This window comes from Pseudorca crassidens, chromosome 7, assembly GCF_039906515.1.
Source record: "Pseudorca crassidens isolate mPseCra1 chromosome 7, mPseCra1.hap1, whole genome shotgun sequence".
Lineage (NCBI taxonomy): Eukaryota > Metazoa > Chordata > Mammalia > Artiodactyla > Delphinidae > Pseudorca > Pseudorca crassidens.
The window spans coordinates 113851256-113866616 of NC_090302.1; the positions used below are offsets into that span (position 1 = coordinate 113851256).

The window sequence follows — 15361 nt, forward strand, 5'->3', positions numbered from 1 at the left end:
GACTAATACAGACTTACTGACTTTATGTTCAGACATTATGTTTATATGTGAAACTCTTTCTGGCTATCTGGTGATGATTTCCTGACCCAAATAGCTTTTTGTTTTCATATGAGATGTGATTTTAAATGATGAAATCTTCTGAAGAGGAATTATGACAGCAAAAACATTATACATCTAGGAATAGTTTCTTGGAAAAACCCACAGGAGAAGAATTATTAAGATTTATGTTAAAAGATATGCCCTTTTCCGTGCATGCTAACATGACATTTTAAAAATTGCTTTGCTGAAGTGTATCTGTTATTAATTCATCCGTAGTTTTCATTTCTGCTGTTGTGTTTTGAGAAACAAAGGTGCCCTTAATGATACATGTCTGAGTTTGCAAAATTCTCTCAAGGGGCTCAGTGTTCTGCTAACATGGAAACACTGGAATATGGTATTCACAGCCCGGCTACTGGACCCTCCATGCCAGTGCCCCATCCCTGCCCACATCCCCCCATCCCAGTCCTCGCATCCCCACCCCCACCCCATCCCCACTCCCACCCCCTCCCCAGCCCCAGCCCCACCCCACCCCATCCCCTCCCCCATCCCCTCCCCACCCCCACGCCATCCGCACCCCCACCCCACCCCCATCCTCACCCCACCTCCATCCCCACCCCACCCCATCCCCTCCCCCTCCCCATCCCCACCCCCATCCGCACCCCCACCTCCATCCCCACCCCACCTCCATCCCCACCCCCTCCCCCCTCCCCTCCCCATCCCCATCCCCTCCCCCTCCCCATCCCCACCCCCATCCGCACCCCCACCTCCATCCCCACCCCACCCCATCCCCTCCCCCACCCCACCCCATCCCCTCCCCACCCCCACCCCACCCCATCCTCACCCCCACCTCCATCCCCACCCCACCCCATCCCCTCCCCCTCCCCCATCCCCACCCCCATCCGCACTCCATCCCCCAGCCCATCCCCACACATCCCCTGGAAGTCACTGGAGCTGCACTTCATGTGTGTGACCCTTTAGAGGAACAGAGTCATCTTTCTTCTTAATCACTTTCAAGGCTGTTCCCCGAGAGGCATCCAGTTAACTGTTTTCCTGCCATGAGGACTGAGCTTTTAGGAAGAGTCTTTAGCCGTGGTTTCCTGAGACTGAGTTTATCACCGGACTGTGTTCTCAGTAGACCTGTGGGGCCCCGGGGCTCTCGTGTGCCTCCTTATGTCCCAGCGGGAACCACTGAGGACCTGCAAGGCTGGACGTTCTTCCCAGCTCACGTATCAGCCCCGAGACCCCAGGCTCCCTCAGAGGAGGGGCAGATGTGCCAGCAGGTGTGTCCTTCCCCCTCACAGGCTGCCGTGTAGATGGAATCACCATTGCCCTGTGGAGTGCAGACTGTCCTCTCCTCCTTCCTCAGCCCTGGGTCCGGCCAGCTTGCTTCCCATCCCCCGTCCTCTGCCAGCTCATCTGTGTCCTGCTCTCGGCACTGGCGCCGTAGGACATGCAGGCTCGGGTACCTGGCCAAGGAATGTGGGACCGTTCACTGCAGTGCACACACGGCCCTACGGAAGGTGAAGGGGTGAAGCAGAAGTCAGAGAGGTGTGGCTGAGGCCCGGCCTGACTAAAGATGCAAGAGAACCTTCTTCAGGAGGGAGGGGAAGGGTTGGGGGGCTGATGCGCCAGCTCTGCAGCCTGAGCCTCCGACAAACAGAAATGGTCCAGCACAGCCTGCCCCTCCCCACTTCATTCCTGCCCCGGGGGTTACAGGTGCTGTGGGTAGCGATAGCTAAATGGGGCCTGGGGGTGCAGACCCCCTGGGACACTTGTTCATCTGATACATGATTACTTTTGTTTCTTCCTCTTTCTGCCAGCCTGCCTCTAATGAAACTGTGTTATTATGCCTCCCCCTAAGGGACTTCTACTGAGTCTGAACTAATCAGTGTTCAGGAAAAATTCCTCAGTGTTCTGTCTCCTTAAGGGCCCCTCATAATTCTGCTTCCCTGTTAGTGGACCTTAATAATCCCAGCTTGCCTGGAGAATGTTCTAAAGAATCATTTCTCTGAAGTGTTTTATTCTCAGGCCATGTTTTGAGTCAGAGGACCTGATGGTGTAGTTGACATCTTAGTAAAACAATTTAAAGTGGTGATGGTTAACCTGTGCTTGGGCATCAGAAGAACACGGACGCTTGGGGTCTGGGCACGGAGGAGAGCCAGCCCTTTCTCTGGTTTCCTAGCAGAACAAAGCTGTCGAGCCACGAGGTGGCTTCTGTGAGACGGTTAGGAAAAATTCTTACTTGTATGGTTGCTTGCAACAAAGAGACATAACAATGGTTTTTATTATACTGAAGCGCTTTTTTCTAATTTTGTGGAGTTTGTTTTTGGCTTTTTGATCAAGGAAGTACTTGCGCAATAGAAATGGTTTGACTTCTGTTATTATTGGTTTGTTTAATTTCATCAAGGTGGTGACAAGTGAACACTTTGATCAAAACGTCACCCATCCCCTCCATGGACTTCCCTGGTGGCCCGGTGGTTAAGACTCCGCGCTTCCACTGCAGGGGGCGCGAGTTCGATCCCTAGTTGGGGAACTAAGATCCCGCGTGCCGCGCGGCACGGACCAAAAAAAACAGACATCACCCCTATAAATGATAAGCGTCAGGTCTGTGGCTGTAGAAATGGGAGCAGGTTTATGCTAATTCAGCACACAAGAATTAGAGCTAGGGTAGGCAGAATTTCAGGAAATTAAAGCCATAATCTGAAATTTCCATTTTGTCCTAAAGTGCTGCTTTGCCTTCACCAAGCCTGAGAGGTGAATAGGTGGGATTTGGGTTTCACATCATTTTTCTCTGCTTGTCTTACCTCCTCCGTGGAGGATGCCGATGAGCAGTGGAATGTCCAGAACTAGGGAAAATGCCCAGGCAGGTGCGGGGGAGGCCAAGGGCAGGTGAACACACGCCCCCGGGATCCAGACCGAGAGTCCCCAGACACCCATAGGCGCCCCTCGAAAGCTCACATCAGAACTTGAAACTGCAGCAACAGAACCATGTCTTCGACTCTTGTGCTTTTTTCTTTTTTCTAGAAAGAGAGAAAGGGGCTGTTGAAGCTGCTCTCCGGGGCCTCCACCAAGCGCAAGCCGCGGGGGTCGCCGCCGGCCTCGCCCACCCTGGACGTCGAGCCGGGGGCTGAGCTGCTGCCCGGGGCCCCTGGCGCCCCCTGCGCCTGCCCCGGGCCCTGTGATGCCGACACCCCGGCCCCGGCCCCTGCCCCCGGCCCGCAGCGCCGGACCTGCTCCCTGGACTCGGCCCCGGTGGCCCCACCGCCGCGGCAGCCCTGCTCGTCCCTGGGCCCGGCGGCCGGTGACGCGAGGCCTGCGGTCTGTGAAAGGTGAGTCCATGGTCACGGCTGCCGGGGAGCCGGCAGGTCTGTGGCGTCCGAGGGGCCTCACGTCTCCTTCACTGGGTCCGTGGTGACGGCCAGCCTGGCCCCCCTGGGGTGACGGGCTCCCCCTCTGCCGTTCGCTCTGTGTTCTCGCCCCGTGGGGCTGTGACCCCCTTTCCGTCCGTGTCTCCAGCACTGTCCCCGACGGGGCTGTGGGTCACCGCCGCCCTGGTGCCGCTCCTTCTCGTTCCTCGTTCAGGGCCAGCCCTCCGCCCTCATTTCATGTTTGGCATTTTCATCAGAGGTTCACGTCACGACCTGCTAGTTGTGAAGCACCTGGAGCATCTGCCCACTCACTTTGGATGCTTCCTGAGCCAGAGGGCGTCCGAGTTCTCCCCGCCTGACCCCTGCCTGACCCCCTCCTGACCCGCTGACTGGGTTCCGATACCCGCAGGACGACGAGCCCCGTTCCGTGACTGTGGCCCTGAGTCACCGTAATTTACACACGGGAGCCACCCTTTCTGATTCCGCTGCTGGGGCTCTTAGGGGCGCATTAGGAGAGAAAATCTAGTAAATAAGACAAAAACCTACTAGGATCGTATGAATTAGAAACACGGCACAGTACACTAAAAATAGGGGACTGTTTTCCCATAATGCAGAAATATATAAATACGTGCTTTAAAGGTGCCGTCTGTCTCTGTAAGCTTTATTCCCTCTGTCCCTGCATCTCATAAATAAAGCAAATTTCTAGTTTGTGGAGGTGTTGCCTTTGGGGCAGCATTTTCTGTTACTCATTCAAAAACTTCTAGAAAGTGTTATACTTTCAAATGACTTAAATTCACCTTAACTCTATTTCAGGGGGACACTTGTACCCACCAAAATCTGAGGCTTTCATTCAGACGACTTGGGGGGGGGGCACACTTTATTACTCAAAAATAACCTGGGAAAGAATTCGTCAAACAATCTACGCGCCTTGAGTACAAGGTACACAATTTACTGTGTACTTTTACGGGGAAGTGAAGTAACTTCATGTATTTCTGACCCTTATGAAACCAGTTATGAAATGAGACGTCACCCTAAAAAGTGTTTCTGTCCCGCCAATAAAATCGTTGTGTCTTTCCCCTCACCTGTTGGGCTCTCAGTAAAGCTTTGAAATCCTGCCCCAAATTCACGTCATCGTTTATTCCGAGAGTCTCGCTCTTCTCTGCAGTGTTTCTCTGCTTTCCAGGGATCGCATCTGTGTGCCAGTCCGGCAGCTTGCTTTCTTTCTTTCAGTCTCAGGCACTGATGTGCAGTTTCCCTCCGAGCCGTGAGCCTCTCCCCTCCCCTGTCATTTGTGGTGGCGGCGTGACTGTTCCAAGTGACACTTTTCTTCCCCGAGCACACGTTCCTTTCCAGATGCCACATGTGCCCAGTCTGTGAGCTTCTGCATCCCAGCTCCTTCCTCCTTGCTCACAGCAGGCTGCTGCTGTCCAGAGCATCTGCAAAGGAGGGGCCGCTGGTGCAGGCAGGTGACAGCGGTTCAGGGGCAGGCTGCCCCTCAGACGGGGAGCGGAGAGGATTTACTGGTGGGACGGAGGGGGCACGGTGTGCTGGAATCCTCTTCCGGGTGTTGTATAGCACCATTTCCATCTTTACAAGTGGGAAAGTGCTCTTGGGAGAGAATGTCTGCCCCGCGTTTATATTTTTATAATCCATGTGTTCACTGGAATATTGAATGTAATAGCCAGCCTGACCGACTTCTCCCAGCCCTTCTGCGTTCATACAGCGCGGCTGATGTTATGAATCTGACTTGGATTCTTAGCTCTGCCTGACTATAAAAACAACAGGAAAATGTGCAGAAACAAGCAGAAGAGGAAAACAGTCTATTATCCTGTTGTCCACTGGGAATGAAATTTTTTGGTTACTCAGAAGCTACCGAGGACATCATTTAGGGATTGCCTGTTTCAGTATTTCAGAACTTTCAACATCATAAAAAGTACTTCATGCTAAAAATGCAGGGAAGATTAACTGTCACATTAGTCTAATTCAGGAAGCATTTCATGATCTCAGAGTCCTCGATTCACAATCTAAAACTCACGACTCCAGCCCCCACAAAGCGCAGAAGCCTGAGGTTCTTTTGGTAGAATTTTTCCTGGTAGAATTTCACTGAAATATTTTTCAGTGTCTAACATCGGTCCAGTATGAGATAGGATTCATCTACAGATGAGAATGAGAACAGGAATAAAATTTCCTCTCAAACCATGACCCTGCCCCATAAATCTCAAATGAAAGAATGGGACCAGGGTGCCCAGTGCTGTCAGGCGGAAGAAGCATTCTCAGGAGAGAAAGACATAAGCATCTCACAATAAGGAAGGAGGAGCCTGGAGGTGTGTTGACAGATCTTGGTGTCAGCTGAGACTGTTCTCTGAGGAACAAAAGGATTCTTTAGTGTTTGTTGGAGAGACTGAAGAAAACAAGCAAGAAATGTTATATCCTGGAGGCAGAATAGAATCGATGACAGTGGAAATAACAGAACAGATGTTTTAGGCTCTCTTTGGGAGGGACTGGGAAAAATATAATTAGGAAATTGCAAAGAGAAAGCAGAAATAAAATATTTCAGAAGGGATGGCAAATAAAAAAAGGGCATGTGACAGTTTTTTTTCCTACTAAAAAAAAAATTACAGATAAAGGGCTTAAGGAGACACAGCAGGTCATCTCTGTATATTTTTAAGTTTAGGAATTAAACTGATAAAACCACATACCTATAAGCCCATCTGCTGAATTGGCAAAGAACCTCTGATCTTTGATGAGGGATTTTGCTAGAATGCTTAGAAACATACAAATTGGGTAGAGATTTACAGAAAGGCAGTCGGGCTTAAACAGCATGATTAATTTGAGCCCGTGACAGTGAATCCACTGGGTGAAGCAATGGACATAATTCACTCGGACTTCAAGCAAACTACAAAGCGAGTGAGTTTGGTTTTGCCAGTGAAGTACTTAATTGGAGAGCAGTTTGCTGTCGCAACTGGCAGAAAGCAGTGAAGGGCACCCCCAGGCCAGGGAGCTGGACAGGGTGCTTCCCAGAGTCACGGGGTGCAATTTGGGCTAAACCAAAAATGCACCAACTACAGAGAACATGAGAGAGACCAGAAAAATTAAGGAAATAGAAAATTCGTGCTAATAAAAGACTGCAAGTGCTCATCTAGTCAGAAGCCAGATACCTTAGCCCAGAGCGGGAGGACTGCCCTTGGGATGTCAGCGAAGCTTCTTGATACAGCAAGCGTCTTTTTCTCAAATTCCACCCTGGTCATTATCACCAAAAATTTATTTAGTGTCACACAGCCACCAAGAGGCCGAGGCCTATTTAGGGCCAGGTCTGTGAGCCACTCTGTACGTCCCACAGTGACCCCAGGGCTCTGTCCAGAGGGGGCAGGAGATGCGTCCCAGCAGCCAAGCACTGTGCAGCTTTGGGTGGTTTTTCCTCTTTCTCGCTTTCCTTTCTTGCTTTCTCTCTCCCTTTCCCTTCCTCCGTTCCACCCTCCCTTCCTTCCTTCCTTCCTTTTCTTTCTTTCTTTGCTTTCTTTCATCTTTCCATTAAGTTTTAAATTCACTTATCTTAATTTTTAAATTGTGATCAAATACCATTTTTACCATTTTTTCCAAGTGTACAATTCAGTAGCATTAAGTACGTTCACATTGTTGTAGAACCATCACCACTATCCATCATCCCATTCAGCACTAACTCCCCGTTCCCTCCTCTCTCGGCCCCTGACAGCCCCCATTCTACTTTCTGACTGCATGAGTTTGTTCTGCAAACCTCACAAGTGAAATCGTATATTTGTTCCTTTGCGTGCGGCTTATTTCACTTAGCATAATGTTTTTAAGATTCATCCACGTTGTAACCTCTGAATGTCAGAATTTCATTCCTTTTTGAGGAGCTTTGTCCATTTAAAAAGTAGTTTTCCTATACGATCAGGACTTTTATTTTTGTCATTCGGCATGCTTATTAAGAATGACCATATGGGGCTTGCCTGGTGGCGCAGTGGTTGGGAGTCCGCCTGCCGATGCAGGGTACACGGGTTCGTGCCCCGGTCCGGGAAGATCCCACATGCCGCGGAGCGGCTGGGCCCGTGAGCCATGGCCGCTGAGCCTGTGCGTCCGGAGCCTGTGCTCCGCAACGGGAGAAGCCACAACAATGAGAGGCCCGCGTACCGCAAAAAAAAAAAAAAAAGAAAAAAAGAATGACCATGTGTATGTACTGTGTTCGGTGGTATGAGGTGTATACGGTGAGTTTACCATCACTTCGCCCCTGAAGCAGCTCATGTTTTGGCCGAATGCATGAGGCCGGGATGCCGGTGCGAAGTGCCGAGGCTTCTGGAATCTGGTCAGGTGTGAAGTTACCTGCAGCCGCGGGGCAGGTGAGAGCCAGGCTTTGAGAGGCCTGTCAGGCGTGGGCAGGCGCGGAGGTTGTCTGAGAGAGTCCCCAGGGGACCACATGAGCCAAGACATGGGGTGGGGAGAGAGGCCACGCCTGGGGGAGTGTCCCCGTGTGGAGGCGTGCTTGGCACATTTGTGGGGATAATAGTAGCTGTAGCTATAAAGAGAGACTGAGGCTGGTCACTGAGGGCTTCACACACCAGGCTGAGGAATAACCTAACTGAGAGGCGCTGGGAAGCAGAAAGGAGTTTTGAGCCAGAAATAGCTACAAATAGAGCTGGCAGTTAAAGTTAGTATTTTGCTTCTTTGCAAAATGGAATGGGGACAGGAGGAGATTGAGGCGGGAGGACAGGCAGGCTGTTTGGTCAGGTGGGAGGGGACGCAGCGGCGTGGCCGGAGTGCAGACTTGCAGGTGGACCCCAGGTCCCGCGGCGGCCACGGGAAAGAAGTGTGGCCCCTGAGGCTCAGGGCTGCCCAGCGTCCCTGCTCAGATCCAGCCGAGCGTCATCCGGGGGCCCGACGGCTGTGCTCTCATCTGCCGGGGGTTGCTGAACGTCCACTTGGCAAAGCTCCTCCACACCTGAGACGGTGGCCGGCTGGGCCCATTGTTGGCCTTGAGCGGCTGCATTGGAAACCTGGTGCAGACACCCTCGAGGCACATCCAGCATCTGAGCAGAGTCTCCGCTGCACCGGCTGGTCTCCCTACACCCCGAGGTCGCAGTTCCCACTCATATCAGCCCTGGAGGCCCGTCCCTTAGCGGTGAAAATCCACTGCCCTGGGGGCTTGGCAGGAAGATCGTGGTCTTAGCCTAGCAGCGATTCTAGTTCAGGAAATGTTTGACAAAATTGGTTTAGTACCGTTTTTAAAATGCAAATATTAGAACTATTCACTTTTTTCAAGAAATGTTTTTGTTCCATTTCACCTGTAAGGCAGCTGGCAGAGGACCGGTGGGGATACATTTCATCAGAGAGCTACTGTGAATATGATTTGAGTCACTTGTACGCTTCTTTCCATAATTATAAAGTTTTGCTCAAATTTCAACTTGCCCCAAGTGGCAGCTTGGATTTTTTTTTTAATTTTTTTAAATATTTATTTATTTGGCTGCATCGGGTCTTAGTTGCGGCACACGAGCTCTTCGTTGTGTCGTGCAGGCTCCTCTCTCGCTGTGGTGCGCGGGTTCCAGAGCTCCAGAGCACACAAGCTCAGTAGTTGTGGCACGCGGGCTTAGTTGCTCCACGGCACGTGGGATCTTAGTTCCCCGACCAGGGATCGAACCCGCGTCCCCTGCCCTGGAAGGGCAGAGTCTTAACCACTGGGCCGCCAGGGAAGTCCCGGCGGCATGAGCTTTCATGTGGATCTTCAGCCTGTTGGCATCAGAGTTGAGAAGTCTTCTCATCTGGGTTCCTTCCTTCAGGTTAGTCCACAGTGGGAAGCTGTCAGAGAAGGGGTTCCAGAGCCCTAACTCTGCCGTTCTAAAGTTTGTCAGTGTGTTGTCTCAGTGAGTCGTTCCTGGGTAGAGGCGGCTGTCGGTCGCCTCCTTGCAGCGCCAGGCCCCCGCCCGCCCTAGCCGGAGCCCCACGATCGTGCTGCGGGCTGGCACTTGGGGTATCAGCTCTGTGACAGACACCATGCTGGGTGCGTCCCACCTGTGTTCTCCACACATCACCTGATGTCACCTGCTCTGGCCCCTGCGGCCCTAGTTCACAGATGAGAACCCCGAGGCCCCTGCGGCCCTAGTTCACAGATGAGAACCCCGATGGCCGCCCACGGTGAAGCTGCTCTGAGTGGCCCCAAAGGCTGCGTGGACCCCAGGCCCACTTCTCCCACGAGGCCAGGCCTCCCCCACCTCCTCCAAGCTTGACTGAAGCCTGTCGGTACTCACGTTGCAGTTTTCTGGACCTTTCTTGAGATAATCAGGCAGCCTCTGTGCCACGCTTCTGCTCCAGACCCTGGAGGATGGTTTGGCTCCCGAGCCCAGGGTTGCTGGGAAATGGTGTGGGTGGCCCCTGGGCCTTTGCAGAGATGCCTTTTTTTAATAGAGTCATAGCCTGGGGCTCTTCCTCAGGTCTTAACATGAGTGGATTCTGGGTTTTATGGAATAGAGGCTGGTGAAACTAGCAATCTTCCAAAAGGACCAGGCTCAGATGGCTTTCATGAGTTTAGGGCAGTTCTGTAGAATCGGTTCTGATGACCAACTCTTCACCCATGACGTTCTCTACTTGCCGTTAAGAGTAATTCCTGTGAGGCTCTAAATTCATTTTCTGACGTTGAGACCCAAAGGAGAGTAGAAACCCAACCACTTTTGTAGCTGAAGACTGACTAATTAGCGTGAGACAGGGAGAGATGACTAGTTATCCTTTGCTGTATAACACATCACCCCCAAAACTCAGTGGCTTAGAATAGCTGTAAATACGTATTATTTCATAGTGCTGTGGGTTGAGAATTTGGGGGTAGCTTACCTGGGTGATTCTGGCTTAGGCTGTGTGTTAGGATGAGTGTCCAGATGGCAGCCTGAGCTGCAGTTGTGTAAAGGTTTGACTGGGGCTGGAAGACCCCTTTCAAGGTGGTCCCGCTGGCTTATGGGAAGAGACGTCTGTTCCCCGGCGTGTGGTCCTGTCCACAGGGTGATGAGTCAGCTGACAGTGTGGGACTGGTTTCCCGGGAGACAGCGGGGTGGGAGCCGCACGCCCGTTAGGACCTCACCTCAGGACCAGAGACCGTCATTTTCACAGGATTCTGTTGGTCACACAGGTGGGCGGAGACCACACAGACTGTGAAAAACAGCTCACCTCCCTCTGGCTTCCCTGGCTCTTAACCATAATTTTGCAGAAGGATACGAAGAAGCATGGAAGCAGGGGGTAGATGACCTTAAACCAGCAAGGCTTCTGGAATCTTTCCGTAATAACTACATATTTTTCCACTGATACCTGAGTTGAGAACCAGTGGAGAAACGGACACAGATGTCAGACCAACTGAGTTCTGAATGCCGGCCTCCTTGCTGGTGGTGGTGGATTGAACTGGTGGTCTCCGTCCTCCCCTCCCTGTGTGGACCTTGGGACAACCTGCCCCAGGGAGAATTGGGGTGTTTAGGGCAGGATTTCCTCAATCAGCCCCAGGTCAGTTGTGGACCATTATGCACATCCAAACATTGTTCATGCCAAGTCTCTACTCAACAGGGGACGGTGGCATTTTGAGTCATTTTACCAACATTATAGGCAGACTTGTGCTCCGTCCTGTTCTGTCAGCGTCTCAGGCGTGTGCACTGGCTTTGCTCAACTCTGAGCAGCTGTGACTAAGCCCACTCTGTCTCTCCCCCCACTCCTCCTTGCTTCCCCTCCCTCCTTCTCCTCTCTCTCCCCCATCTCTCTCTTTCTCCCCCATCTCCCCCCCATCTCTCTGTCTCTCTCCCCCCCATCTCCTCCCATCTCTCTCTCCCCCCCATCTCTCTTCCCCGCTCCATCTCTTTCTCCCTCACTCCCCCCCTCTCTTGCAGGCACCGGGTGGTGGTTTCCTACCCCCCGCAGAGTGAGGCAGAACTGGAACTCAAGGAGGGCGACATCGTGTTTGTGCACAGGAAGCGGGAGGACGGCTGGTTCAAGGGCACGCTGCAGCGGAACGGGAAGACGGGCCTCTTCCCCGGGAGCTTCGTGGAAAACATCTGAGGAGCCGCCGGGGGCTGGACCTGGCCTATCACGGCATCCGTCACAAGGCCCACAGGGCCCCGGGGCAGCAGGACCAGGGTGCGTGCCGTGTGCCTGGTCCTGTCCGATTCACTCCACAGAGGAACCTTTCCTAAAGAGATATCTAGCTGAGACAGACACCTGTTTACAAGGCTTAACTAATTTATTTGCTTTTTTAAACTTGAATTTTTCTTGTAATAGATAAATTCTTTGGATTATGATTTTAAGAAATTATTAATTTATGAAATGATAGCCAAGGAGAAGCTGGAGGATCCCCTGTCGGGAGCAAAAGCGTGTCCTTGACGCAGAGGCAGCCCCTGCCCCCCCCGGGCTTCACCTCGGCTTCTTTGAGTCAGAGATGCCCGTTCTCGGGTTTGGTTGTCTCTTTGGGAAACCAGGACACGCAAGTGAGTCCGTGTCGCTGAGGGACCCCGGGGTAGCGAGGCAGGAGCCTCTCTCTCTGGTTGGGGTCGGGAATCACTCCAAGACCTGGTCCTCAGTTTAACCTTGAAGGTCTCTGATTCCCTAGAATAAGGAAGAATAAAGCACAGCCCTTGGACAGCATGTGTTCAGAAATAGATTTAGTTTCATAACGGAGCAGCTCAGCTCGGTGGCTGGAAGTTGAAGAACCGAGGTTGCCAGCTGTCTGAGGATGGCTCTGAACGTCATCGCGCTGTCACCCTGGGGACCTGCCTGTGCAGTCATGCAGGAGGGACCCTGCGAGGCGGCCCAGGCGTCCGTGTGGCGCTTCCCACACCCCCGCCCCCGAGGGTGGTGGACCCCCTGCACAGAGGCCACGGGTGATGCCCACGCGCCTGGGCTGGACTGGGCAGCCCCTCCTCTGCCCCAAACCAGGCCCTCTCCGGCTGTGACCCGGGCTCCCTGTCCCTCCAGGTGGCTGCAGGCGGGGCCTCAGGGCGGCGCCCCCCTTGCAGGGTGGTGGGTGCAGGTGGGCGGAGCCCGCATCCTGCAGCCCCGCCCTGACAGCCCACCTTCACCCTGTCGGGCCCCGCAGCCTGGGTCAGGGCCGCCCTCCAAACAGAACCAGGGAATTGGGCTTGGCGATGTCCGAGACCGTGGCCACAGTTTTCTCATGAAAAAGCAGATGCAAAAGCCTTTTTCATTTTTTACTTTTAAGAATTGCAGCTGGGGAATCAAAACATGGCCTGCGCGTCTTCTCGCAGTAGCTAGCGGCTTCATGGTCTTAAAGAGATCCATTACATGGTTGAAACGAAATCATTCCTAAATTAACCATTTGTTTTTATAAGACACTGTATATTATGTTCCTGTGTATTGAATTTTTTTAAAAAATACTTTACTGGGATATTCATGTAATATATAAAGTTTTGGTGAAATGAAATTTAGCTAGAAACAAAGCTGCCATCAGCTTTCATCTGTGTAAGTTGACACCAATGTGTCATAATATTCTTTATTTTGGGAAATTAGTGTATTTTATAAAAATTTTAAAAAGTAAGAAGACTACTACTCCAGGATAAGATCATTTTTTTACCTGTCTTTTCTCCATATTTTAAGCTATGTGATTGAAGTACCTCTGTTAATAGTTTCCTGGTATGAAGTTGGTTAAAATTTCATCTGTTAATAGATCACTTAGATAATATAATGTATGGGTTTTCTGTTGGTTTTTTGGGCACTGTAGATGGAGATTTTGTAACAAGGGCTTGTTACACGGCGATTAAGGTAATGATAAAATTGCAATTTATTGTTCCTTTTCATGTTAATAATTTGAAGACTGGAGAAAAGGTTCAAGATTAAAATTTGATGTTCAGCCTTTATGCATCCATTGTGTCCATCCTTAAAGTTTTTCTTTTTTTGTTTTAAACATGGCATAGTTTCTACGGCATAAAAATTCTTTGCATGTTCCTCAGACAGATGGCATCTACAATAATCCACAGTTTCCCTCTCCAGCCAACAAACCTTATTTATTAATAAGGTTTCCCCAGAGAGTTTACAGTCTGAAAAGAGAGCGTGTGGAGTCTCAACCAGGGGCTGCACTGCTTTCCCCCTTCACGGTGGCTAAACCGTCCGGTGACTCTGGAAGTTTCTTCTTGGCCACAGAAGGGAGTACCAGACCTAAACCAGCCGTGCCGTAGCCCGCAGGTCTCGCAAGGCGTGGGCCCATCATCTTCACACTCGCTGTGATTTTAACCCCCACGGAAAGCCAGCAAGTCGTAAGTTTAAAAAGATTGCGTCTATCGGGTTAAAAAAGTATTTTCCTAATTTAACTTTTAGTTGCTATCAAATTGTCAGAATTAAGAATCAGGAATTGTAGGTTGTATGAGAGCTTTTGCCGAAAGCTACCTTTGTAACCACCTGGGCAAGTCGGTGATCATTTAGTTTCCCCCTGTGAAAAGCGCTATTTTAACACGTGCACTATTTTCACCTCTGCTTTCAGATATTTCACTACAGTCTCCTGGGGTGTATGCACGAGCCTTTGCTGTGTCTAATCAGATTTAGAAAGAACAAGTTAAGGTGGTGTTTCCAACTGCGGTGCATGTCATTTTCTATTCCTAATGAGAACAGGACAGTGTTTTCATGCCTCCAGAGAAGCTCAGGTGAACATTTCAATCCAGAGCTCTACACATTAGGATTCAAGTTTGGAAAACGCTTTTAGTAGAGGTTAGACTAAGTTGTACAACTTGTTGTGTGTATCCATGTGAACTTTTTAAAAACTGTTTTGAACCGGTTAAGCTATGTTCTTAGCGAGGTAGCATCCTATTTGAATTGCTTTTTTCCAAGAAAAAGAATATGCCAACCAACCGCAGTAACAGAGGGGGTGTCACACAAGACTTGCCGTGTCCAGCTGAGCACAGGCTTGCCCTTCCCTGACTCCTGTGAACGCCCGGCTCTGTTCTTGGTGGTAAGTGATTCTCACCAGAGACCAGAAGGAACTGTTGGGGTGGCCTGTGTGAACTATGAATGCCTTAAAATACCCTCCCTCTTTTACAGAGGAATGTTTCTCTCATTTCTCTTGTCTTTCTGTTAATAACTTGTAATAACTTTCTGACTTGGCTATTTAAATTTCCATCCTAAACAGCACCTTAAGCTCACTGAATGCAAATTCTTGTTGCTCTGCAGCCACCCAGACCCCAGGAACCTTGATGGAAAGACCTGCATGTGGCAGTGGTCTTCACGTCACCATACTATGGCTACAGGTCAGACTGCTTGAGTGATGTCCTTAAGTCTCCAGAGGTAGCAGAGTGGTCAGTGAGCCAGCTGCCACTGCTATGGCCCACAACGCAGAGAGGAAATTCGGTTCCAGAAGGCTTTGACCTTGAGTTGAATCTTTCCGGGTATGAGACCTTCGTAAAAGTCCCAGAAGGAACCAGGAGAGACCTTCCTATATGTGACTCAAAAACCAGAAGCCGTAAAAAAGAAAACATGGATACCTTCAACTACAGAAAAAATACCTATGTGACAAAAGACCTTAATCAAAGTCAAAAGAAAATAATAGAAAAAATTTTTGTAACTCCTGTGACAGGCAAGGAGAATCTCCTTCATATATAAAGAGCTCCTGGGACTCAATAAGAGTTAAGAATGAAAATCCAAAAGTAAAACTGACCAAGAATATGGGACAGAAACTGCCAGTGCCCTCTTCTCCCTTATTAACTGATTCCCAGGCAACGCCGTCAGTTAAAAAGCCCCATTTTCCAGTTTCCTTCAGACACAGCCACGTTACTGAGTTGTTGCTGAAACAGAAGCTAAATGTCAAAGGGGGCTTCTGTGAGGCTTCTTAAAAGGAAGGAGGCACACACCCTGTGGCCATTTTCTTTGTGTGGCCGTTTTCTTTGTGTGGCCGTTTTCTTTTTCCTTCTTGTAGCCTGCAGTGTAGACATGTTAGCTGGTACTCCAGCAGCTATCTTGAGCCTAGGTGACCTTTA

General features: G+C 50.6%; 1 protein-coding gene across 6 annotated transcripts in view; it reads left to right on the top strand.

Annotated features, from left to right (window-relative positions):
* The window catches only part of SH3RF1 (SH3 domain containing ring finger 1), a 152644-nt gene extending 139385 nt beyond the window's left edge, over positions 1 to 13259 (top strand). For 5 of the 6 annotated variants that reach the window (XM_067745397.1, XM_067745402.1, XM_067745399.1 and 2 more), the window contains 2 exons: positions 3064 to 3368; positions 11276 to 13259. In XM_067745397.1, coding sequence (XP_067601498.1) covers positions 3064 to 3368; positions 11276 to 11444 — 474 coding nt within the window. In that variant the 3' untranslated portion in view covers positions 11445 to 13259. Of the gene's footprint in view, positions 1 to 3063; positions 3369 to 3621; positions 4489 to 11275 lie in introns of those variants that run through there. The other variant, XM_067745400.1, reaches the window with a different exon arrangement.
* Positions 13260 to 15361: the final 2102 nt, after the last annotated feature.